Source organism: Ascaphus truei, chromosome 4, assembly GCF_040206685.1.
Source record: "Ascaphus truei isolate aAscTru1 chromosome 4, aAscTru1.hap1, whole genome shotgun sequence".
NCBI classification, from domain to species: Eukaryota; Metazoa; Chordata; class Amphibia; order Anura; family Ascaphidae; genus Ascaphus; species Ascaphus truei.
Window position 1 is genome coordinate 33,227,140 of NC_134486.1, and position 27,763 is coordinate 33,254,902.

Genomic DNA, 27,763 nt, shown 5'->3' on the forward strand with positions numbered 1-27,763 from the left:
TCCCAAAAGTCCAGTAACGCAAGTAGAAATCCATTAGGAAAGCCAAAGGAGGGGATTTTGTTTCCCTAATACGTAGCTGTATTGAAATCTTTAACATCTTACGGTTTATCAAATTTTTCTTGGCAGCTACTAAAATGATGCAATGTAATTGTGATTTACATTTAAAAAAAAAAAAAAGACAAAATGTGTTTTTTTTTAGTGGTGAATTTTATATCAAAACGTAGTGTAAAACAGATCAGAGTGTGGAAAAAATTGCTGAGAATTACAGAAACTATGGTGATTGACCGCTTATGAGACAAGAATTCCCAATCTGCGCCTTTGTTTTAATTTGATTTTCTCAGTACATTGTTAGGAAACTGATTACAAAATGACAAGATGTTTCAAGTTGAATGTGCGAGATGCACGGTTCCATTACTTTGGAAACCATAGTATAGAAACATGGGTGGGTAAAGTTTAGGAGACACTATGGAAAGAGTAACCTACATACTACAGGACAAAATAGAGAAGTTTGAGGAAACATGGACCCCTTTTGGTCACCTACTCCTGAAGTCTAGGGTCGTAAAGCAGTGAGGAGTTTTGTTAATAATCACATCATCATGTAGAATGACTGAATCGCACTCCCTGTATGTTGGCCTTTAGATCCTGTTGAGCTCACACATGATGTTCACCGTAACATAACCACCCAAATTAGACCCCTCCTAGATCAGAAACGAGATGTACATTAAGGATATAGATTTAAGCGACTGTCATAAGCTCCTATAATAACATAAAAGTAGTTGTTTTCTCCTTTCTCCCTACTGTTGGTTTCAGGTTAAGTCCCTCGTCTAAACTTTCTGTATTTTCTTATATTGTCATGAAAATCTGTTACACTTAATGGAACTGGACAGCAATAACTTGTTATGTATACAAAAAGTGTATGTATACACTGTATATGTATGTTACAATACAAAATAATTTCTTTTAAAAAGTTGACTGGTCATGAAATGCACTTTATGTTCAGGGTACAGAAGTTACATAATACCTTGTATGGCCATTTCCTTCACTAGCTGCATGCTCTTTACATGGAGAAGCGCAGTGATTATATTCGTTTTACATTATTTGTTGGGCCGATTTTAATCCTTTGCAGCACGCTCCTAGAGGGCAACACTACTATGGTGTAATTGAATATATTTAGCCAGTCACCTGCAACTGCTTATTGAGCAGTTTGTGGCAGGCCAGCCCCTCCTCTTCTAGGTATATAATCTCCTAGCAAGGTCCCCTTATTCCACTTCACTTACATGTGAGTGTCTGTACTGGTATATACCAGTTTTTAATTGCACTAGGTTATACAAGCATATGCTTTGATATTTTAACCCCTTCTGGGCTTACTTCACATAACACTAGTATGCATTTAGCGTAGGGACCTGCTAAAGAGACTTACCTTGACGTGGTTAGCAGGCTTGGCATTATTTGATCAAAGGATGTATACCAAAAGTCTCCTTTTTTCTTATAGATATTTACACCATACATATATATATATATATTCCCCATTGATTGCTATCCCTATGGGAGAAGCGCAGGGATTCACTTTCTGTTTTGCACATTTGTATGGCCATTTCCTTCACTAGCTGCATGCTCTTTACATGGAGAAGCGCAGTGATTATATTTGTTTTACATTATTTGTTGGGCCGATTTTAATCCTTTGCAGCACGCTCCTAGAGGGCAACACTACTATGGTGTAATTGAATATATTTAGCCAGTCACCTGCAACTGCTTATTGAGCAGTTTGTGGCAGGCCAGCCTCTCCTCTTCTAGGTATATAATCTCCTAGCAAGGTCCCCTTATTCCACTTCACTTACATGTGAGTATCTGTACTGGTATATACCAGTTTTTAATTGCACTAGGTTATACAAGCATATGCTTTGATATTTTAACCCCTTCTGGGCTTATTTCACATAACACTAGTATGCATTTAGCGTAGGGACCTGCTAAAGAGACTTACCTTGACGTGGTTAGCAGGCTTTGCATTATTTGATCAAAGGATGTATACCAAAAGTCTCCTTTTTTCTTATAGATATTTACACCATACATATATATATATATATATATATATATATTCCCCATTGATTGCTATCCCTATGGGAGAAGCGCAGGGATTCACTTTCTGTTTTGCACATAATACCTTGCCATCATGTTTTTCAACCATCCAAAATCTCATAAGCTTGCTCTCTCCTATCTACTTTTAAGTACAACAACTTAGAGGCCTTATTTATAAGACCTGCTCGGTTTCAAAGTTATTATAGTAAAATAACATTCATTGAGATGAACCATTTCCACATTTCTTTAAAAAAATCTTTTCATCACTAAGTAAAACAGCTAATTCACTTACCATTGTACTAATGTCAACATACAAACATTGGTCTTGAAAACCTTTAAACGAAATCTAAAGTAATACAAATTGCAACGTGCCTAAAGCAGATTGAAGTAATAGAGAATTGCTGTTTGCCTAAAGCAATATATAATAAAAGAAAAGGCTTTTTACAAAAGAAGGTTTCTCCAATTCAACACTGCCTTTATTCTTTATATCAGAATGACAATGTTAACTTAATGAAAACAGGAAAATATATGTTTAAATGTAAAAGTAAAACAAATGAATGTAAAAATAGTTGAACTAAACATGCCCTCGCTAGAGCTGGACCCTTTAGAACCGAAAAGCTGAAAGCACATCCCAGTTGCATGATTCATAAGTTACGCCAATGAGTTTCTCAGTAAGAGTACAACCTGAGTGAGCAACAGAGTCCAATAAATGTTTTACACAAGCCAAGAGATTTTAACCATCATATCCTCATCAGTTAATATTCAAAATTCAACATCAAAGTTATATCCTTCATGTTAGTCAGCTTCACAGAATTATAAACACACAAAATGAACACCCCACTTAAAAATGCTAAGTATTTATAACCACAGACATTCTAAAGCAAAGATGAATAGAATGTTGTGCTTAAATCTGTCGCTTAATAAAGAACAAAAGGAATGGAGCTGCCACAAAGATGCAATCTGGTTTTTGCAACTTTAAAGCCCTAAGAGGGATATATCGGAACAGAAAATTGATCAACTATAAAACAATCTTGTGAAATATTAGGGGAAACCATTCACTGACCTTATGTTTGCCAAATGGTGTTGCACTTGTTGATGCTGAAAATGGTCAGGCCACTGATGAAGGCAGAATGATTGGGAGGGTTGCACACAGCAGGCAGGGTGATACATGGGTGGATGGTTTTGGCAACCTGCGGTTGTAGAGAACTCTGTGTGTGGCTGCAAGCAGCCAGAATTCAATGCAGAAGAAGCTGTTCCACCATTCTGTGGAACACAATCTTGCTGGTTGTTATGGTTGTTTAAAGGATGATGATATGAGCAGTGTTGGCAGCACTGTGACATAATTTGGGGAGTTCTTTGGTTGTCTAAAAGCAAAGAGCAGGGTTTGGCTGCACCATTGTGTGAAAGGCATCCATTGGGACTCACTTTAACTCTTGGTTCCTCGGTGGGTGGATGTTGCTTGTCTCCATCGCAGGCTGAGCGGTGACTTGTAGAGAGCACTTTGGATGGGATGCTGCCATTGCCAAGAGCCACAAATTCACTGTTTCTGCTGTTCATTGCCATGCTCCCCACCCTCTTACAAATCTAGGAATGTCTATGGAAAAAAAATAATAACAGTTAGCCAAGAATATTAATCTTGGAATGTTTAACTTACTATTCATTGCTTCTAATTAACAATGCACGTACAGTACCATTTTAAACGGACTTTCATTACTGACATTTCCTTTAAGCTTCGCTTTATAATGAAAAGCGGGGCCATTCCTAACATTATTCAATCTACAATTCTGTTATATGCAAACAAGGCTGCCAAAACCTTCTACTGTCTATTAACACAGGCACACATTAAACAATACTGTAAAAGGTACATTTATTCACAAGTCACAATACTTGAGTTTTAAGTTTTCTTTATAAAAATAAGAGATAAGTGCATCTTTCTGAAAACGTGTGTGTGTAACCCACGCACCTTCTGATAAATAGCATCAAGTAGACAAACACATACTGGAAACTATTTGCTGTTACTTTCCAGCCCTGAAAAATACTGTAATTCAATAAGCCCTAGTGTACTACAAGCGCTTTTATTTTTCATGTGGAAAACCTTAATGTAATCTGTAAAGTTAAGAGAGAAAAAAATACATTGTCAAATGATGAATGCATATGAAAAATGCAATGGCAACAAACTGTGATAAACGCAAAGCTGGATTAAGGAGAATTTTAGACGTGCTTTTAAAGGCAAAATGAAGAAACATTCAAAGCATTTCAAGATATCCCACATTCCCTACAAATGCCAGCTTGATAGATTGTCAGGCTGTCTCCCACAAGGGCAGCACCGCACATCTGGCGCCACCTGTTATCCTGTGAACTTTAGTAGCAAGGGAATGAAAGAAATGGAGCAGGAGAAAACACAGCAGTTCCCTAGAGATAGAGGGTGGGGGAGGACTCATTCCAAAAACTGTTTCACTACTCTGTTGCCAGAGCGGGTCAATATTTACGACGTTGAACAGAGAACCGGTCAGTACTTAAACATGTATTTGCTGCAAGTGAAGATGTATTTTAGGAATGCATTTGAAGTGGGTGTTGTATCTCACTTGAAAATAATTGTCCCGTCAGTTATGAAATATAAACAGAACATCTGCATCATTTCGGAATATTATGCTTCTGTGGCTTTTCTTACATGATATATAAGTGGATTAAATCAGCATTTAGAGTTGGAGATTTTTTTTATTTATAACATTTATATAACGCCCTTATCCAGAATTTTATCTAGGTGAAGTCATTCATTCCTTCTCACCTGCTTTTACTTAAATGTCTACACCTTGATTTCTTTAACCAGAAAGAAAGACCCTGAAGTAATAGCCATGGTTAAACTCTCTACTGCCTTTTACTGCACTCACCCCTCCTATGCCGAGCGAGGGTTCGTGGTAAAATAAACAAAAATAAAGTAATTGGACGAGTAACCAGATAAAATGTTAGAAAAAAATATTCACTTTAAGTTACACAATCAACTTTGGCATCTCTGAAAACGAACATGTAATAAATGTGTCCCCCAAAATGGCCAGGATCACCAACCATAATCAACCACCACCACAAGGCATCCTACGTCTTCGGCAGCATTTTTTCCCCCCCGTAAGAGTGCATGTACGTCTAGAGCAGGCGTGGGCAATTCCAGACCTCAAGGGCTACTAACAGGTCAGGTTTTCAGGACCTCAGTCAAAGACTAAAGCAGGGATATCCTGAAAACCTGACCTGTTGGTGGCCCTTTAGGACTGGAGTTGCCCACCGCTGCTCTAGAGCATTTACCCCTTTGGTGCCAGCGAGATCAACAGGCTCCTTTAGCACTGAAGGAGTTAATATCCCTTCCAATTTAACATGCACTTATTTACTGCAGAAAACTGCTAAACTGTTTCACTGTGCAGCTCACAGTATAGAATCCATACGTGTGTGTGTCTGGTTATGGTGTGTTTGCTCTCTGCAGAAGAGCTCAACAAATCCTGCATATTTTCTCCAGTCTAGCAAATGAATGGCCTTTCTGTAAGGAAATGCATTAGTGCACTTTTCAGTAATAGCCTGGCCTCTTTCAAGTAGGAAACTCTGAATCTAGCAACGGGTTAGAATACAGTTTATGAAAAGACATAAAAAGACTCATACCTTTAAAATAAAAAGCAAGAAAAGCTTACATCTTCGTGTGGCAATATGCCAACCTGTCTGGCACTTTAAAAAAAAAATATATATATATATATATATATATATATATATATATATATATATATATATATATGATTTCATTTCCTTCATTGGCAGCCGGAGGAGAGAGAAAAAAAAAATATAGCAAAATCTGTGACTGGGAGTTTCCACATGTCAGACTGGTGTAAAAAAGGAAAAAAAAAGCCTTGGGCGGCTATTTTCTCTCTGTCCACTACAAAGAAGATAGTTACCATGAGAGGCAGTTGCAAGACATAGTATGCAGGAGCAAAACTAGGGCAACATGGAAAGCCCAATTGCAGGACTTAACTATGTAAACAGAACGACAGTCACAGAGGCAGAGGTTTAACCTGTCACAGCTAGTTTAACCTTACCGCTGCCAAAGAGTTCTGCAATGCAGCTCATCTGGCAGTGAAAGGGTTAAGGGGCAGACGAGACACCGTCCCCTAATGCAATCCAGGGTGGAAGGATATGTATTAAAACCAACCTAAATCCACTTGAAAACAGAATGACGTAAATGGGTTTCGGGCACTTTGGCCACAGTAACGGTAGATTTTGTTTTTTCAGACACATGGGCAACAGTATGCTTAAATACAAGAAATTAAACAATGTTTTACAGCAAAAAATTAGTAAGTCAATATTAAAACAAAAAAAAGTGTCTCTTATTCAGTCACTGGCATGGTTTGGATTGAGGGACAGCTGTTACGCTTCCCAAACACCCTGCTTGCTAGTGGCCACAACTGCTAAAAAACAAAACAAAAACAAAAAACAAATGTCTTCTATATGAAAACTATCAACCTAAAAATATCAGATTTTGAGCCACAAAAATGCCAATTTGAAAAGTTTCAACGTGGAAACAAACAAATAAAAAATGCGTACATCTGAACCTATGATGTACTGTACTGAGTGAGCATATGCATATTTTTATAAACAGCACTAACAAGATTTCTACTGGTCGCACTGACAGTAATGGGATCTGTAACAATGCACTGTTCCCTCTATTGGAATAGATCTACATAGTGTTATAGATATCTGAGTTTGTAAAAAGGGGTGAGAAGAATATAAAAAGATGTATTCACCTTAAATGAAACTAAGATGCGAGATGCTCAGGCAGTTAAGAGTATTGTCGGTGCCTTACAAATGTGAGCATTTACTGACATCATTTACATTATAAAATGCTACACTAAATATTCACTTGACTTATTAGTGCTTGGCACCGAATAGGGTAGGCTATCAAAAGGAAGGATTTGCACAAATTACTTTTCAATTATTTATATATAAAAAGGCTGCCCGTGGGCTATTCCAGCAAAACTGTTTAAGGCAACATGGAGACGTATGAAATCTAAGCCCAACATTTCTAACTCTGCCTCTTTACATACTTCTGCAATTACAGCTGGAATCACAACCTAGCAATATCCACTTGCCACAAAAATGCCCTTGTCCTGCCTTCCTTAGTACCAGTTTAAAATGTTAGATTATATGTTCAGTAAGCACCAGAAATCAGAAAAAAGGAGATTTTTGTTTTAAGTTTACCATTTGCAATTTTACATTTGGAATAGATTACTGTACCAAAAACAGTTGTCACTGAAGCCAACATAGGTCACCTCTCATCAATTACTTTCCTGCTATTTATTTATAAAATGTTAAACCAGGAAGTAAGTAGGTAAACTAGGTGTACTTTACAGGAACAAATCCTCCCTAAGCCTGCTGGTTAGGAAGCGTATTGCACAGCAGATGCTAATGCCAATTATCGACTATGGAGACATAGTATATGGCTCGGCACCCCAAACCCACCTTTGCAAACTTGACACCCTCTACAAATCAATTTGTCGTTTCGTTCTCCAATGCAACTACAACACACATCACTGCGAAATGCTCAAAGAACTAGATTGGTCATCAATAGAGTCTAGGCGCAAAGTTCACCTTTCCTGTCTTGCCTTCAAATACTTTCTGGGCAAGCTACCCACCTATCTGAACAAGCTCCTCACCCCTACCACATGCAGCACTTATCACCTGAGATCAGACTCCAAAAGACTGTTCATGGTCCCAAGGCTCAGCAAAGTTTCCAGCCGCTCCTCCTTCTCTTAGTGCACCCCACAACTGGAACAACCTACCGGAGACTCTCACATCCACGACTAGTTTAAGTTCTTTCAAAACTAAGGCTCTCTCACATTTTAATCTGGTCTGTAACTGTTACATAAGCCTATAATATACATATTCTCTAACTGTGCATGCAATGTATTGTATATAATGTATACCCTGTTCATTTATGTAACTATTTGTAACCGTGTATTATTTGTCATATTAACTATGCCCAGGACATACTTGAAAACGAGAGGTAACTCTCAATGTATACTACTTCCTGGTAAAACATTTTATAAATAAATAATACATTGAGAGTTACCTCTCGTTTTCAAGTATGTCCTGGGCACAGAGATATGATGACAAATAATACATGGTGCTATCCCACCTATTAGCAAATTATTTAAGACGGGCGCATAGCATAAATTAATGTGTTATGGTCATTTATGCTGTGAATATCACAAACAAAAAATAGTAACAACCATGAATTGTTTCCATTTAAAAAATTTAGGCAGCAACTTTGTAATTGCAAAGGTAAAAAAAAAAAAAAAAAAGTCCCACAATGGCATAGCAGAGAATAATTGGACGTGTAGTTACTACACATTCCTTGGGAAATAGACATAACTGAACAAAACCAAGAACAGAGCAATCTGGGGAAATAAATCCATAGTTTAGCTTTTTAGTAACTGTACAGGCTGTCAGCAGATAAGAAATTCAACTGTCAGCCTGCCACACAGAATATGCTGCTTCCAGGATCGAACTTAAATCGCCGACAGTGGCAAACTTTACTACCACCTCTGATAGCAATGTTATTTCTGAGAAAATTCAGCACATCTATAGGATTGTGTTAGAAAAAAAAAAATGAGTGTTGATGCAAACACTGGACGAGGTTAAACATAAGATGTGAACTCTTTTTGGTCCCATTAAAAAAAAAAAAAACAGACAAAAGCTGTACAGCACTGCAATGTTATTCTCAGAAAACTACCCCAGAAAGCTGAACTGCCAATATTAGGCACCCTTCGCTATGGAGATCATAACAGGATTAACAGAAGCAAGCCAACCATTAACCCATAGTGTGATCTTATCCCAGCCGTATCCCCTTATACAGCAAGAGTAACCCTACAAGAAAAACAAATACAATTCAATTGCAGGAAGAGATTATACCGACATGCTGCAAGAAAATTAATGAAATCTTTCTCACTGCAGACAAGAAGAATCTGGGTGTTGGAAAGGAGTTAGCCGACACCGTCTCAAACATGCAAGAACAATCCAAGTCAAAGTGCCAAGAAGCGACTCTACCTTTAAGTTGAATTAAATAGCTTCAAGTCATCAAGGAGTTCTCCAGACCCGTCTCAAAGCTTGGTTTGGCTTCCCCCGCAGCACTGACAAAAAAAACTAAACAAAGCATAAAAATAACAGAGCAAAACAAGTGGTTTGAGACGTCCTTTCACCGCTGCCGTCTAGTAGCCTGACTGACAAGCACATGGTGATGGCTTAGACTGGTCATGCAAGGGGCTGAGACTTCTGGTATTGTCTGTCCAATAGGAGAGCAGAGAGTTTTCTCCTCTCATTTAACCCCAGGGGCCAGGTCTTTAGTGGTAACAGCTGGAATGGGGAGGGCTTCATGTGAGCACAGGGTCAACAAGTCAGGATATGAAGGTGACATGTAATTTCTAGCCTCTTCCTGCTTCCACAGAGGGAAAAAACATAGTGCTGTTTTCTGTTATTTTCCCCTTTGATCCTGTTGCTCTAGAGCAGTTAATAATTCTTAGTAATGTTGAGATGCAGTTGATCAGAACAAAACCAAATATCGCTTTTAAACGTCTGGAAAAAATCTTGCAGCACAAAAATTGGCAAATGACAAACTGCATTTATTTTCATATTTGGATTTTAACGCAACTACAGACGTTAAAATAAAAACATAAAAATCAGTATACTTTACAGACTAGTTTAACTCTGTTTTCTATTTAGTAAAATGTGACTCCGTAAGATTTGCCCTATAATACGTTTTACAATGTATTTCCCAAGTGATAAGTAAGTTAGACAGGATGGGGAGAGGGAGAGGATGGAGGGGTAGAGGGGGGCAGTGGAGTAGACATCTTTGACTTGTGATGTAATTGCTCACACCTGTTTTAATGGGCAGAGCGGCATTAAATTGCATTAGGATTTTTTTTTTCTGGCTTCGGCCTGTTCAGTAACAGCGCAAATGTACCCATTCCCTTTCCCGGGTATGGAAGGAGTGGAATGAGGGGAGTAGAACAAGACGTTTGCGCCCTTCTACAAGGAGCATGATGGCAAACAAATATGGATCAAATGAACAGCCGCTCCAGAAAAAAAGTAGGGCACTCACCAGCAATGAAAGGTTAAAATCAACTTTAATAAACTACATAAAAAAACAAATAAACAAACAGTGCTAACTACTCTCCCACGCCCACTGTGGCTTTTCCTTCAGTGGGCGTGAAACGCGTGGGAGAGTAGTTAGCACTGTTTGTTTTTTTGTTTTATGTAGTTTATTAAAGTTGATTTTAACCTTTCATTGCTGGTGAGTGCCCTACCTTTTTTCTGGAGCGGCTGTTCATTTGATCCATATTTGTTTGCCTTCGTCTGTGAGGATCTCTTTACACCACTGGAAGTCTTATGGGAGACGCACTCTCTGGCAGCGTCAGGGAAGCAGCTGAAAGAAGGGACTCAGGACGGTGTCTAATCGTTAGTAAGGCTACTCCACACCGGGTTCGCCGGGGCTATTGGGACTATCTGAATACATTTCACCTAATATTGTCCCTGTGCTGTTCCCCTCCTGTACTCCCTAATCATCCGTTTATACCACAACTGTATCACCGTTTATTCCCTATTATCCGGTGTCAGCTCCATATATTCTCTTAACAGTGCCACAGTGCACTTGCAGCCGGACCACTTAAAGCTTGTACGCGGTTTCGTTTTCTGTACAAGGAGCATGAGTCAGGAGGATTATTAATGATTTCCAATGCAAATTACACGGATACTATTAGGAAGTTATTTGTGATATTCAGCATTTAGGACATTCCTACAATAAACAGAAGCTTAACCATTTTAGTTAAGATGTTATTTTGTATAGCTCCAGTAGTGTGCATATAACTTAAACATTGAGACCAAGAAAGCGTGCAATCCCCAAACTCCAGCACTACTTGGGTACAGCTGCACAAGCAGATCTCATCAAAGAAGTAGGTGAACGGCCCCAAGTCGGATGGTTTCAGTATAACCAACCGACATGCTGATAATATATGCTCATTGCTATATTCCCGGGTGAAGGCCAGAGTGGCCAGCGATGTAAAATCGCGAGAGTTGGTGTATCAAGACAACTGGTAATATCCCCCCAGGAGTTTATTGAAAGACATACTTAGACACTTACACAAATAGGAGAACTGCCCCTTTAAACGGTAACAATGCAAATAGTTTTTATTTAGAAAAATCAGTGGTAGCCATCTTTTAAGAGTCCGTGCAAAAATATTTTACATCACTTCTTCCTACATAGAAAAAGTACTGGATGATTTCACAATGAGGTACAGTAGGTGATCAGAATGATACAGTCATACAACTCCTATATATTCTAATCAGACTGATCACTGGTAGGTATATACACATTATGGGGGGAGTGGGTTGTACCTCTCTCTCCCTGGCAGCAGAGTTGATGCAGCCGTAGGTAGGAGCTTTTCCCTTCCCGCCCTGTCAGCTGCTTATGGCCGGTGTGCTGTTGACTACTGTCCTGCTTTTCTTCTTACACTGGGAACAAGTGGTTAGCACGGGAAAGGAGCAGGGCAGCACAGCACGCACCAGCACACTATCATTACACTGCTGAGTGGGGAGAAGCTACAACCCGCAGCATCTCCACGTCCTCAGCACTGGGGAGAGAGCTGCTGGGCTGTACAGTAGTTGATGGCCGCAGGCAACCATAGTATTTCACGTCAAGAGGATAATTACCTTTTGTTATTCAAGGATAGGCTGGTGTGTAAAGTATAGGAGGATATAGTTTAAATACAGCTTATAACACTGAATCACAACGTTTACATGGCATATCATTTAAAGATTTATACATGCTCTGTGAAGAGAATTAAAGAATGCTTACCACGACTTTGTTAAAGAAAACTCAAGGGGAGGGGTGGGCTGCTGGTGCAGATAATGAGAGGCTATCTGAACCTTCAAAGAGGCAGAGAGTGGAGGGTTTGGAAGATTGAAGGAGAGCACCAGGGTAATGAGCAAAACATGCATCTGCTTAGAACAAGTATTGGTTAAAGTATTATACTCGCTGGTTATTTTAGTTAGGACTTTGTAGTTGACTGTTGGAAGTCATGGAAGATGGGAATACAACTGCGCCAGTAGTGAGCGGGACATTGAAAAGATGAGTCAGGATGAGGAATGTTAGGCTTGCACAATGTGACATGCACAAATGTCAGTCTGCTGATTTGATTTATACAATAGCAGAAGAAATCTAGGAGAGAGTAAGCAAGCAATACTAGACCTTGTACATACAACACAGAGACACATCTTATCTGTGGCACATACCACCTCGTACATTCATCAGTTAAGAATCTGTAGCATTTGCACCATTTCATAACCATGGTCTATCAGTGGTGCGCAAACTGGGGGGGCGCGGCAGTTACAGTGGCCCCGCGCTCTTCCCCACGACATTTAAATTAAATGCCGGGGGAGGGGTGAGGCCTCTAACTCCCTTACCTGCTCTCTTTCGGGTCTTCGGCGATGCGACAATGCGGCGGGGTCATGTGACGTGACGCCTCGCCATGGCAACGCTGGGGTCACGTGACATCACATGACCTGCAGTGTAATTTGACGCCGAGTCCTTGAAGAGCGGGGGGGAGGGGGAGCGGGAGGGACGGCGCAGCTCAAGAAGTTTGCGCACCCCTTGTCTATATAACCATTTCATCACGGCTGAGACTACTCTGCTCTGTTTAAGCAATCCCACATAATCGGCCTGAGAAACTCCCAACACTCGAATTGGCAACCGTAAATAAATGTAACAATACGAATAACGCCGCGCTTTCATTTTTATAGAAATTAGTCACAAGGTGAGTGGTGAAGTGTTAGTCAATCAAGTGTTTTATTTACCCTTACCCCACCCACCCTGTTCCTATCAGAGAGCCAATAAAGTTAAAGGGGATGGAGGGGGGGTTGGGGGAATGGAGTGGGGGGGGGGAGGAATGGAGTGGGGGGGAGGGGGGAATGGAGTGGGGGGAGGGGGGAATGGAGTGGGGGGGAGGGGGGAATGGAGTGGGGGGGAGTGGGGGACCGCCTTTGGCTGTACAAGCTCTTGTTGAATACACAGTGACATCCTACAAAAGGGAGCAGCCACAGTAAAGTAAACCCCTCCCAAATCTAACCTCCTAGGGGAGGAGGGGGGGGGGGAAAGCAGGTGAGATAGGGAGCAGGAGGAGGGAGAAGATGGTGACGAAGAGAGCATGGGGGGGGGAGAGAAGCTAGTGACAAAGGGACCATGATGGGGTGAAGCTGGCGACTAAAGGAGTAGGGGGAGAAGCTTGTGAATATGGGGGAGATGCTGGCGACAAGGGGGACCATGTGGCGGAGAGGGAAAAACGTGTGGGGGGCCAGTATAGAGGGGGGAGTCATTACGTTTTCTTTTGAAGATTCACCAGATATAATATACCACCTAGTTGGAGGAATTCCTGACATTCTACTTATTGTATTTACTTTGTGGAGAAAGAGGTTTTTTTGACTCCAGCATTGCTGCCACGGTGCTCCACACGGGAATAGCACAACTTTCAGTAACAAACTATTTGAGCCTATACAAAGCCAAGTATTTATACCATCACACCTTTAAGTCATTCATACCTGGCCCTCCCTCGCTCATATGCACCGGTATGGTAAATAGATTTTGTACTCCGTTTTCAACGTTGTACCAGTATGTTGAAACAAACAGCGGTTGTGAGAAAGTAATGCGAGTAAAATATATTAAGAGTGGTGTGAAAAACAAAAATAGTAATGAAGATTGAATGCCAATTAGTTTTGATTCTTTTTTGCAATTAGAAACAATGCAGACACACCCTGCTTAGCATGACTTGTGATGGTCGACCATGGAATTCACTTTCTAAAATAATCCTTCCACTCATTTACGCAAATAAGGTCACTACTTTAGTTTTTTTGCTACAATCATGAATGTAACACAATCTATTTAATTAATTATGTGTTAATAGTCTAACACCCCTTCCCTCCTCCTAAGGGAGATATGCGTGTTATGGGTGTATTGCTGCTACCTGTTGGGCCTGTAATATGGTGCGGGCGCGACAATTAGAACTGGCTGTGTCCAGGCCTGGTGTTCTATACACCAGCCGCGTGCGCACGGTAGTGAGCGGTGGCGCGGCAGATCACAGCAAACACATGAAGTTATATTTTCGCGCTGCTGCCGCGCCACGTGACGCTGCCAAGCCAATCACATTACAACATATAAACGAAACACGCGCGCCATGCGCAACGCCGGGCGCACACCCACCAGCGCCTACTATAGAATAAGCCTTAAAGCTAACAAGAGGACTAAGCCTCTGCGCTTGGGGAGCCTGGTGAGGTGCCTCCACCCATGAGGATCCCTGTGTTGGCGGGATAGCCCCTCATGGGAACCGGTATACCCATTTGTTATACCTCCAATAACCACAACAAAGTATATAATTTGCTATGATCCCACAGTCTCAGCAATAAAGTGTACACAATCACCATCACCATCCCCCAAAGTACGGACGGTGCCCATGGCACCTAAAACCCAATGGTAAATCCAATTAGTCCCACCCAGATATATGTGAGGGCAGCGGTACGCTCCCGGTGTAGTGTTGCTACAAGTGGTGGTACCTTCCTGGCTACTCGAGTACACCAGGGAATTTGTTGTCAGGCGGCAAGCGTGGTCCCACGATTTCGGCCCTCCAACACAATCCTCTTCTCGGCCAATGACCGGTAGCAGAGCGCGAGCAATTTCCGCCAGGCCTGGGGAATCCTCCGCTGCGGTTCCGTCTGCTCCGCTGAATTGTCGGTATACAAAGTGGCAAGTCCCTTACTATGGCCGGCCCTACAACAAATCCACTACGGTATAGGAGGAAACTACCAGGGGCCTATGGGGAACGGGTCTGGCCTAGTCCAGTGTGCTTGGCTAGCTCCCTGGACACTACCTCTCCCTTCGCCTGCTCAGTCAGGACTTAACCCGCCGCCTCCAGTCCGCGGTGGAAATACTGAACGCCAGAACCTCCTCTTCCGGCAGCGCCAACTGCAAGATGGCCGCTGCCTTACACAGTCCATATACATGCGACTGCGCAAAACACAACATGGCCGACACAGCCACTAAACCCTCCCACGTGACGGGACCACTGTCAGGGAGGAGGCAAGGGAGGCTACCCTGCTACAAGACTACACTTAAAAAAATAAATAAAACACTATTTCACTGTTTAAAAGCATTGGTTTACACTTTTTTGTTTTTGTTTTGTTTTTAAACATTCCTCGTGGCAGCGTTAAAGAGCAAAAGGCTGTCAGTATCCAATTAGGAACAATTAACTTGGGAAGTTCACACTGACACTGCTTTACCAAACAACTTTGGCTTCAACTTGGGAGGTGGCGGTTAGTCCACAGGGGGAAAGAAGCAATGCTATAACACTCTAATCACTCGTGTTTTTCCAATGGATTTCTAAAAGAAGTGGCCAAACTTTTCAGTAATGCACACAAGAGCATTTCTCTGTTTTTGCCCACCACCTATTCCCCCACCTTTCCTGCTCGCGGAAATGAATTAAGCAACAGGCTACTTTTCTTCTTCACAAAAGGCCTCTGAGTGGCTTGAGTAAACGGACACTGCCAGAGAGCAGAGCTATTTCTATTTGATCTGAGCTTTGCCAACACGCTAATGAAGGCTGGAGCAGACAAGGAGGGAGAAAATCTTATTTGAGCACAAATTTAGCATTTATTCACTCGTCTGGCTTCTATTGAGGGGCTGCCCAATAGCAGCTGCCCAATGAGGAGTAAATCTTTTCTTGCTGGCTCCTGGCAAACACATAGGACCCTGGGAATCTTTCCCACATTAAGATAAATCACACTCGGTGTCTGTAAAAGTACCCACTCGCAACGCCTCAGAACATGTCATACTTCCAATGATAGAAACCAATTTAGAGTAAAAATAAAGCTCTACTTGAAAAATTGAGAAAAATGCTAACTATGTATGTTCGTTAGTTAATTGTTCAGAAACCTAATTCAAATGAATGGTCTCCATTTTTGGCATACAGTGGTGCAGACATGGCATATATGTTACAGAGTGACTGGGTAACACGCTACGTGAATTGCTGCTGAAATGCGGTGCAGACATGGCATATGTTACAGAGTGACTGGGTAACACGCTACGTGAATTGCTGCTGAAATGCCGTGTGTAGAGATTTCCCAGCCTTAATATTCTCACTGATCTTTTAAACAATTGCCCCAAACAGGGGCCATTCATTATCATTAAAAGGCCTGTAAAAAACAATAAAGCTGAACGTTCAAAAGGGCAAGGTAGGGAATGCTGGATTATTGGGGGAACTGCCAGTGAACACAAAGCTGACAATTTAAATGTAAACTAAAACAATTATACCCATCAAGGCAACAATGCATTGTGGAATAAGTGTAGGTCCTACTGTCTAAGTTCTCCCTACTTACCACTTAAACGGAAATCCCTTCAGGGCAGGGGCTCCTTGACTCATTTTCCCAATGTTCCTTTTATGTCTCAAGTGCTTATTCCCATTATGTGTTATTATTAGGTCACGTGTATCACTGCTGCAAAGCGCCAAGTACATGGATGGCGCCCTATAAATAAAGACATACATGCATTAGTAGGCTTGAGGAGTGTTTCAGGGATAATTACACTGGTTAGCAACTCATTTGGAAACGCAATAAAAGAAACCTTTAAAAAAAAAAAAAAAGGATCTCCTTGTATAGCGCTGGCAGTGTAGACAGCGCTGTGTATAACATTTTCAGGCACAATGACTCCCTTCCCCATAGAGCTTACAATCAGATTTTGGTGTCCGAGGCACAGGGAGATAAGGGGACGCGCCAAAGGTCACAAGTAGCCGACACCAGGCTCTGCATAGCAGTTTCGTCCTCTTCAAACGGCAGTTACAGAACCAGAGCGCTACTCTGGCAGCCCTAGTTTTACCACGGAACGTTACACTGTGCATACAGTAGCACTTATTAGATCTACAAATGTGGGCCCAGATACAGACTTCTGAAAAGCAGCAACATAACATATTGTATAAATTCTTCTGTTGGAATCTCTTGGATGTGACGGACAAAAGAATGAAGCTGGGTTTTTTTTTTTTTTAAATGTGATTCTGAAAATATTTGAATATCCGTATTTCACCAAATCAGAAACATTCTGCAGCTTTCCCGCATGAAATGAGTGATCGCAACAAAAAAAGGCAGGATAATCGCAATTCAGTCTTTTTGTTTTAAAGTGTAAGTGAACTACCCCTCAGAGGAAGGGCACGGCCGGCGTACGATGTAAAGATGGCTCCCGAGCGAGCTTCTGAACAGCTCGATTTATTCTCAAATGTTAAGAATCCGAACTTTAGGGGGGAAAAAACGTGAAATACACCATATACTGACCATGAAAAGGTCACAATACTGCGAGCTATAGTTAGAAGAAAGCTCTGCGGTGATCATGCAATGTCTTTAAGCAATTAGCCCGTTTCATCCTCTAGCGCATAAACAAAAAGTCTACTATTTGGTGCAAGACAGACTTCTCGCAAATAATTTCTGGAGATCCTGAGGAGTTATAGTGGGACTCAAGCTTTCTATTTTGGGATTACGCATTTTGAACAGACAATTTATACAAATTTCAATTGAGTTAAGGGAGTGCCTATTGAGCGCAAAATAATATAAATGCATACAGACTGGGGAAGATTAGATCAATTTAATTAACACTATGTCTTGCTAAAATAAATATACTTAGGTGGGGGGGAGGGGGGGAGAGGGGGCAATCCTTATGATACAAGGCCAGCTTGGTCTCAAGTCTGCAGTCCAACATTATTCACTTTTTGTATTACAGACAATAAAAATGTATCGAAATGGGTAAAGAGATTTATTTTCTGGCCCCACATAACTCTTGTATATAATGTATAACCCTGCTCAATTAATGTAACTATTTGCAACCATGTATTTGTCACCATAACTATGCCCAGGACATACTTGAAAACGAGAAGTAACTCAATGTATTACCTCCTGGTAAAACATTATAAATAAATAAAAAAAACTCCTCAAATCTCCAAACCACAATACTGCACTACTTTCAAGATAAGACAAGCAAGCTAGTCAGACTGATGTGGAATGTTACCTTGCAGCTAGAGATGGGAGAACTTTTGGCAGAAATTGCAAGTTCCCTTCAGCCGTGGATCAGTCTCAAAAAGGCAGATTTGTTTTTTTCCCCCCATCACAAAAAAATCTGCAAGTCCGATTTGGATTCTGAAAAATCCAAATTAGTTTGCGGATTACTAATCCCTGTTATTTAAAAATATATATTTTTCAACACAGACCCACCAAACACATTTAAACACACATACCCCCAAGCGTTTTTTGCTTCCTCCCCCAGCAAGAAAAGAGGGGTGGCCATCCTGATTAAAAACAATATACCATTTGCCCCGACGCTGATAACCAAAGATCCCGAGGGACGATATATATTACTCCAAGGCACGCTCTCAGGCTCCCCCATAGCTATCCTTAATATTTATGCCCCAAACGCCAACCAAACTCAATTCCTACAGAACCTCCTTAGCACTCTCGACCAATCGACGCTCTCCTCCCTTCTCCTTGTCGGAGACGTAAATATGGTACTTAGTCCAGACCATGACAGATCAGGCCAAACTACTGCCCCATACTCCATCCAACTACAGACAAAAGCCCAAAAATTCCAAGATATCCTCAGAGAGTACTCTCTGACAGACATCTGGCGGGCCCAGCACGCGGGTCAGCGAGACTACTCCTTCTACTCAACCCCCCATCAGTCTTACTCGAGGATCGACTATTTTCTAGGCACCAATAATGTTCTCCAGGCATCCTCCCACTCCGAAATAGGCCCAATAACGTGGTCCGACCATGCCCCTATCGCACTCACCCTCTCTCTGCCTTTCGTCAAGTCATTAACATATAATTGGAAACTTAACGACTCGCTCCTCAACGACCCACAAGTAGTCAAAACAATTAAGCAAAAACTGCTCACCTTTTTCCAAATAAACAAAGGCTCAGTACCTTCAGCAGCAACTCTATGGGAGGCCCACAAAGCCACCATCAGAGGGGAACTCATATCAATAGCCTCCTACAAGAAAAAACTTAAACAGAAAGCCCAGAATGAACTGATAAAATTCTTGCGTTAGAGCGCTCACACAAGCTATCCCTATCGAAAAAGGTGTTCAGAGCACTCGAGAAAGCGAGATCCGACCTAAAATTGCTTCAACTTGACGAGGTAGAGAGAGCCCTGAAATGGACCAAACAGCGGTTTTACGATAGGGGCAACAAAGCGGACAAACTTCTGGCCTCCAAATTAAGAGGCATGAAGGCAAAGACCCAGATCACAAAGATCAGGACTAAAAGCGGTCTAATCTCTTATAATGAGAAAGATATCGCAAGTGAGTTTGCAGAGTTCTACACGGATCTCTACAACCTTCCCCCCACTGGCCACCCAAAGGATAACGCCAAAAATACCTCCGACTACCTAACCAAATGCAACCACCCATCCCTCACACAAGAAGAACTCGAGTTCTTAAATAAGAAAATAACTCAAGAGGAACTAAAAAAAGCAATATCCTCACTTAAAATAGCTAAAACACCTGGACCGGATGGATTTACCAACGGCTATTATAAAAAATTTGTAGGCCCCCTGTCCCCTCATCTCCTAGAAATGTACAACTCCTTCATGCAGGATCAACAGATCCCAGACACTATGTCAGCAGCCAATCTGGCTATTATTCATAAAGAGGGCAGAGACCCACTTCAATGCGGCAGCTACCGCCCAATATCCCTGCTAAACTCCGACCTCAAGCTTTTCAGCAAAATTCTCGCAAACAGGCTGAATCCTATTCTCCCAAGACTAATTCATATAGACCAGGTGGGATTTGTGTCAGGAAGACAGGCCTCTTACAACACCCGCAAAATTATTGATATTATAGACCACGTGCACCTCAAACAATCCCAGGCCCTGATACTAAGCCTCGACGCGGAGAAGGCCTTTGACCGCATCAGATGGTCCTACCTCGACCAAACGATGAGCCAATTCGGCTTCTCCGGACCATTTCTTGCTGGCGTCCGGGCCCTCTATACTAACCCAACAGCCCTACTAAAACTCCCGGGAGGCCGCTCCAACCCAATAAAAATACAAAACGGCACTAGACAAGGCTGCCCCCTCTCCCCTTTACTCTTCGCCCTATCCATAGAGCCCCTGGCCGCCCGAATTAGAACTGAACCCACTATTAAAGGTATCCCAATCGGAGACAGGGAATACAAAATATCCCTGTTCGCCGATGACATAATCCTCACCATGTTAGACCCCCTCACCTCCCTCCCTAACCTAGAAAAACTCCTCAACGAATTTGGCCAACTGTCAGACTATAAAGTCAATACTGACAAGTCGGAGGCGCTCAGCATCTCCCTACCGAACCCCGTTTGGTCAGCCCTACAAAAGAAATTTAAATACAAATGGAATAGTTCCCATATCAAGTACCTTGGAATTAAAATAGCGAGCTCATATAACTCATTATACCAAATTAACTACCCCCCCCTCTTCCGCCAAGTCTTAAAAGATCTAGAGACCTGGCTAACCCACCAGATCTCCTGGTTCGGAAGAATAGTATCCACCAAAATGAATATCCTACCCCGTTTACTCTACTTCTTTCAGACCCTCCCCGTCCCTGTACCACTAGCAGAACTGAGGAATATCCAGGCCCATATCCTAAGGTTTATTTGGCAACAACGGAGAGCCAGGGTCCCACGGTCAGTACTCTTGGCCTCGAGGACGAGAGGGGGCCTGGGGGCACCGGACATACTCCGATACTACCAATCAGCCCAACTGAGGCAGGCGGTAGTATGGAACAGCCCCCCCACCTCCAATTGCTGGCTGGAGATAGAGACACACCACGCGTCCCCGAACACCCTCCCAACTCTATTGTGGTCCCCATCCCACAAAAACAAGAAATCATTGAGACTTAGCCTCGGGGCTATGAGATGCACGTGGTCGACATGGTTAAAAACCAAAGGGAAATACGGCCTAGCTTCAACCCCCTCTCAATTGACCCCCTTATTCGGGAACCCGGACTTCCCACCCGGGTGCGCCCGAACCCAATTCAGCCAATTTCAAGGCTTAAACATCAGAGTGGTTGCGGATTTGCTGGAAAAAGACCCATGCCCCTCCCGGAACTAAGAGCTAAATTTTCGTCCCCCGATTTACTCATATTCCAATACTTACAGTTTCGACACTTCCTTAGAACCCAGTCCCCTACCCTAAGGTTCCCGCCGCGCTCCAGATTCGAGACCCTCTGCCTCAAAGGCGAATACCAAAAGGGCCTCATATCGGAGATATATAAAACGCTCGAGGCATCCCAGCCCCCCCCCAATCACCTGTATATGCAGAAATGGAACGAAGACCTAAATACCAACTTGGACCTTGAGGACTGGGAGGATATCTGGGAGGCAGCCACCAAAACATCAATTTGTTCCGTCACAAAAGAAAACATCTATAAAATATTATTCCACTGGTACCTGACCCCGAGTAGACTGAGCCAAATCTACCCAGGCACTTCAGACGAATGCTGGAGAGGTTGTGGTCAAAGGGGGGACATGCCCCATATTTGGTGGACATGCCCGGAGATCCAAAGATTCTGGTCCCGGATCCAGGGCCTCCTGACCGAGACCCTGGATATAGAAATACCCCTGGACCCGCTGACCTACGTGCTGGGAAAACCAATCGACGACGTCCCTGCCCCTGCTGCCAGACTCACAGCGGCAATATTGACGGCTGCGAGATGCTGTGTTGCGGCGGCGTGGGAAGAAAATTAAAGCCCCCTCCAGAAGGACAGTGATCTCTAGGATAGACGGAATTATGATTATGGAAAAACTGACGGCAATGCTGAAACAAAAAACCCCACAATTTTATTCAGTCTGGGAACCTTGGCCAGGACTACCAACCCCCACATAAACCTTACTGCAACACCCCTCTCCCCCCCCCCCCCCCCCGACCGACGAACCTCAAAATCCTTCCCCCCCCCCCATACCCTCCCCCCCCCCCCGTCCTTCCCCTCTCTCTTCCCAAAGTCGTTCCCAACTATCCACCCTTCCTTCGTCTCCCCCCCCTCCTTTTCATCACTGAAAAAAGGAAAAGGGATTATTGTGTGTCGCTTACCTCTCCCATGTAATGTACATGTACTGCGCCGTATATACAAGTTGGCCTGTTAGCCAGTTTCTGTAACATGTACCAATCCGCTGTATGACACCAATAAAGGAAAAATATTTACAAAAAAAAATATATATATTTTTTGCTGGTGTACAGACCTGTTGTGTTAGAGTCTCAAGCACTAGACTGTATATATCCCCTCAAACCTCTCTCGACATGACATGTGAAGAAACACCTGTGCACAAAAAGACACACACACACGCACACACACCACGGTAGATATGCAAATGAGATATACAACTAATTACTCACCCCACACCTCCTAAAAGAATTTCCATAAGACCTATATTGACAAACCTACTGTACCTTGTGAGGAAGGGGGTACTGGGGTCAGGCCCAACAGGATCAGAACCCATGGATCGGATAATGGTAAAACAGAGGAAAATCTGCAGAACGGATTTTGCCAGTGTCGCCTCTCCCTACTTGCAGCCTCTATCCAGGGAAGAGGGACTGTGTCCCACAAATCCCAGCACAGAAATCAGGTTCACAAACTGTGTGTTAGGCTCGTTCTATACTGTGTGCGGCCGCGCGTGTCTGTGCGAACGCGCGTGCACATGATTTTTGTTGGTATAGTTTACGTGCTGCCGGGAGCAAAAGGTAGTGTGTGTGTGATTATATACACACACACACACACACACACACACACACAGTACCTGTCGCTCCTAGCAGCACTAAGACTATACCAACAAAAATGTATGTGTATATGTGTGTGAGTATAGATTGTGTGAGTATAGTGTGTGAGTGAAATAATGGCTTAAATAAGATTTTTTAAAGAAAAAAAACAGATGAATTAAAAAAAAAAATATCTGTGCACTCATTGACACGCACACACACACACACACACACACACACACACACACACACACACACACACACACACACACACACACACACACACACACACACACACGGCAGTAGCGGCGCGAAATCTTTATGTTCTGGTCTTCCCCGCTGTCTGTCGGCTCCACGCTCCCTGTCGTGCGTGCGCGCGGCCCTTGTATAGAAGGGCTGACTAACCTCAGCCATATATAATTGCCGCACGCGCGCACGGCGTAGCACGCAGTGTAGAAGGAGCCTTAAGAGAACTATTTCATGTAGCTCTTTACTCCCGATGGGACTCTAAGCGCTGTGCAACTTCACAGGCACTGCCCAGCCACAACGAATTTACAAATCTGTTTGGTACCTGGGGCACAAGGAGATGCAGTGGCTTCCCCAAGGTCATACTGAGCTGGCAAGATTTGAACAAGGCTCGTCCAAACTCAGTGCTGTTCCTCACTTAAGCCATTTCAGCTTCCTTCCGCTTTATCATGCTAAAGGTGATGAAATTTTGCATCTTACCCAATTTTCACAAACCAAGACATACAGCATAACGCATAGATCAGAATATCAGCAAGGATACCACTTGTTAAATGACTACACACCAACTACAGACAGACCAACTAGAGAAATGCAGTTATCAAAATGTAGTAATGCAATTAGAATCACTGCCGTCACTATCTAGCAAACCTGTTCTAAAGAAGACTCGCTTCCTTATATTTTCCCATCATTTCTACCTTAACTTTGTACGATTTATGTATATTTTATGTACTGTTTTCTGTGCATATGATCCATTTCTTGATGGAGTATTTATTTTAGCATGTGCACATTTATAGCTTGTAATGTAAGAAACGTAACGCCGGTACAGTGCTCTTCCGCTGTACCTGGTATAGCATGTGCCCTGGCACGAGAGAGGCCCTTCTGATACCATGGGACCAGCAACACTTTGGGTTGCAGTGCGTTCCTGCCCCCAATTCCATTGAAGAGGTTAAAACCAATCTCGGGCCTTTGACTTAAAGTACACTATATTACTGGACAATTACAGATACAATCTAGGGCTTGGCAAGAAAGGCAACTATATAACATGCCAAAATAGGCATAGAGCACCTGGAAACATGTTGTCTGAGACAGAATGGCATGTTTGCATAGCATGAGGATGTGAACCAGCAGGATAAAACAAACGGGCGAATACATTTACACCAACAATTTACATGTATTATGCGTTTCACGGGGTAGCAGAGAGGGTAACAAAACATTTGGTGACAGAGTGGTATATTCATTAGTAATAGCTTGATTGTAGGGTTGATTACACGCACTTTTTATTCAGAGTTTAAAAGGAAACATTTGAATGCCAGGAGCCCACACTTTGCTTGTAACGCCTTGGTATCTGTACTGGAACCCCACATACACTGTTCAGAAGCAGAAATGTGAACAATTCTGGGCAGATGGCAGGTCAGATTTAAAATAAACACTACAATGCCCGAAGCAACCAAGCACCAACAAAAGCAATAAGTACAACAGAGGTTTGCGGCTGCATTCCTTACACAAATGGCTGGGGGAGGGGAGGGGGGAGCAATGGATGAATGTGGGGGCTGCTCTAACTCGGGGGGGGGGGGGGGGGGGGGGAGGAACATGCAATGTAAATATGATCCTGCAGGTAGGAAGCGGAGCCATACCATGTACATCACGGGCAGGCAACTCCAGTACTCAAGGGCCACCAGCAGGTCAAGTTTTAAAGATATCCATTTTTCAGCACAGGTGGCTGAACCACGGATTGAGCCACCTGTGCTAAAGCAGGGATATCCCCAATATCTGGCCTGTTGGTGGCCCTTAAGGACTGGAGTTGGCCACCCCTGATATACATGAACAAGGGAAGAGATCAAGGATATTTGAGGTCTCCTGGGAGCTCCCTGTGCCTCTCCGGGCGAAGTGTTAATAAAAATAAAATGGTCTCATACATACCTAAATACTAAATTAAGATACTGAAATAGATTACCTTTACCAAAGACCTTTTCAATATGGTCATTTTGCTTTGTACGAGTCCCTGGGGCATTAGGCACCAAATGGGTTAAACATTACACGGGACTCAAAAGGTTTGCTCAGAAAAAAACAAAAACTGGGTTTAAGTCAAATTAAAATGCCCTAAAATGCCCTAAGAAAGGGCCATCTGCTTGGGTCTAAATGCCTTTTAAACACACTGTTGTTGTTGAGGACTAGTAAAAAGAAATCGCTATTTTGCAGATAATGGCAAAATCGGAATAGATCTTTCTATTTTGGCCTTCCCTTTACATACAAACCCTGTCGTTGCCATCAGTTGTGCTCTGGTTCCTGAGAATGCAAGGAGAAGAATTACAGAAGACAAGGTTTAAAAAAACAAAAACAAAAAAAAACACACGACTCCATAAAATTATTGAAAAAACAAAAATTACATTTACACTTGTACAGTTCCCCGTTTACTGCAAAGCAACAAGAGTCAACACGATTTGACTAAACTTTCATTTCCTCCCTTTTCTGCTATTGTAATGCCATTGCTAAATATTTACCCTTCCCAGATCACCAAACTGACAAGAAGTTTCTTTGTAGTGCAGATCTGAAGAGTCATCTGATAGTCCAGATGTATTCTCACGCCTTCAGGGAAACACAGGGTTGGATAAGCAGAGCCTCACCAAACAAGTTGAAATGAAATGACTTTTTGCATGAATCCAGTGTTCTAAGTCACATGGACAAAAGTAGTGGGCCGATTTGGGACAGTAGGTAAACGCTGGTTCGCATACATGAACACGTAACTGAGGGTGACATTCGTAAAGCTCAAAGTCCCTCCTCAGAGAAATAAAAGACTTTAATGATGAGACCATCTGTAATGTGCCTGAAAAACAGCTCTGTGCTGCCAGGTGGGGCTGTGAAAGCCTTCGGTAATGTTCATATGGAAACTCCTGTTTATTCTCAACCATAGACATTGGGCCATTTTAAATAAAATCTAAATAAACCGCTATATTAATTAAAAAAATTTCTTTTTTTAAATAGGACATATTGGACATAACTGCCCTTTTAACCAAACACGTATTCCGTAAGTGCATTTTTTAAATGCTTATCGATTAAATGTTAAACAAAATCTTTCAAATATTTTTTTTAATTTGGATATACATTCTTGTACTAAATTAAAATGTTACACAATTCCGTTGAAATTTAAAATTAATATTTGTAATTTAGTGTACACAAGGCTGTACCGAGAAATGAATCGTCGCACCGATAAATCACATTTTTTGATCCTTCATGCCCGATGAGCAAATTCAATTATTTACTCTGTTTACATCAGACCCCGCTTGCTTTCAAGGACCGACAAGCGCCATTACTGAATTAAGTCTTTTTCTACAGCACGAGACAAGCACAATCAAGTAATTGCATCACACACACACACACACCCCATATATCACACACACCCCATATAACACACACACACACACCCCATATAACACACACACACACCCCATATATCACACACACCCACCCACACCCCATATATCACACACACACCCCATATAACACACACCCCATATATCACACACACACCCCCCCCCATATATCACACACACACACACACACACACCCCATATATCACACACACCCCATATATCACACACACACACACACACCCCATATATCACACACACACACACACACACACACACACACACACACACACACACCCCATATATCACACACACACACACACACACACACACACACACACACACACACACACACACACACACACACACACACACACACACACACACACACACACACACACACACACACACACACACACACACACACACACACACACACACACACACACACACACCCTAAAAGCTATTAGTAAAATCAAATGTGTACGTTGTTTTCATCCAATTTTTCGGACACCTACCCGTGTGAAATGTAAAGTACCATTGATTGTTAGTATGGTTCTTTACGTAGCTCGGAGAGCACTTACTTAAAATCTAGTTAGAACAAATACATACAAATTGGATTCACCAGCATGTGAATCCTATCGTATCTATTGCAAGACCTGATTTCTTTAGACAGATGAATAGAACGCAAAATGTTAACAAATTGGAAATTTATATCCAGGTTCTTACTGAACCAGCGTAACGGGAAATTGTTTAACCCTAGATTGGTTTCTACAATGTTAACTTCTTTGGAAACAGCCTGCAATGCTGCTAAATGTTAATAAAGTGCCACTAATCTGGAGGAGAGGAGGGAGAGAAAGAGAAAAATTAATTTCCATTTTTTTTTTAAAAACATTTTCAGGCAGCGTTCTTACCACCACGCTCCTTTGAATATTTAAAAAATATCATCTTGATTCCTGTTAAAGCCGCTAAAACATCTTAGGCTGTGTCCATAGACACGTCGCCCGTGCGGAGACTGAGGGAAAGCGGGTGCTTTCCCTGGCCATGGTATGCGCGTCGTCCGTGGGCGTGCCAGTGACGTCACAGAGCTGGTTCGCCCTCATTGGGAGAACCGCTCACGTGACCGGCCCGTCGCGCCAAGAAATCAGTTTTAACTGATTTCTTGCGCAACGCGTGCCCCCTCCTGCTTCCGCCCATACGCTGTATAGACACGATCACTGCCATTAGGCAGTCTGAT

General features: G+C 42.5%; 1 protein-coding gene and 1 long non-coding RNA gene across 11 annotated transcripts in view; both read right to left on the reverse strand.

The window, feature by feature from the left end:
* The window catches only part of DISP1 (dispatched RND transporter family member 1), a 148,150-nt gene that overhangs the window by 51,388 nt on the left and 68,999 nt on the right, over positions 1-27,763 (reverse strand). For 5 of the 10 annotated variants that reach the window (XM_075595546.1, XM_075595542.1, XM_075595545.1 and 2 more), the window contains one exon: positions 3,140-3,670. In XM_075595546.1, the coding sequence (XP_075451661.1) occupies positions 3,140-3,639 (500 nt within the window). In that variant the 5' untranslated portion in view covers positions 3,640-3,670. Of the gene's footprint in view, positions 1-3,139; positions 3,671-9,156; positions 9,360-16,524; positions 16,672-27,763 lie in introns of those variants that run through there. The other 5 variants (XM_075595543.1, XM_075595544.1, XM_075595537.1 and 2 more) reach the window with 2 other exon arrangements.
* Positions 972-2,979, reverse strand: LOC142492680 (uncharacterized). Its single transcript, XR_012800880.1, has 2 exons — positions 2,162-2,979; positions 972-1,021 (listed from the first exon to the last, which is right to left on the reverse strand). It is a non-coding gene; the product is annotated as an uncharacterized LOC142492680 (long non-coding RNA).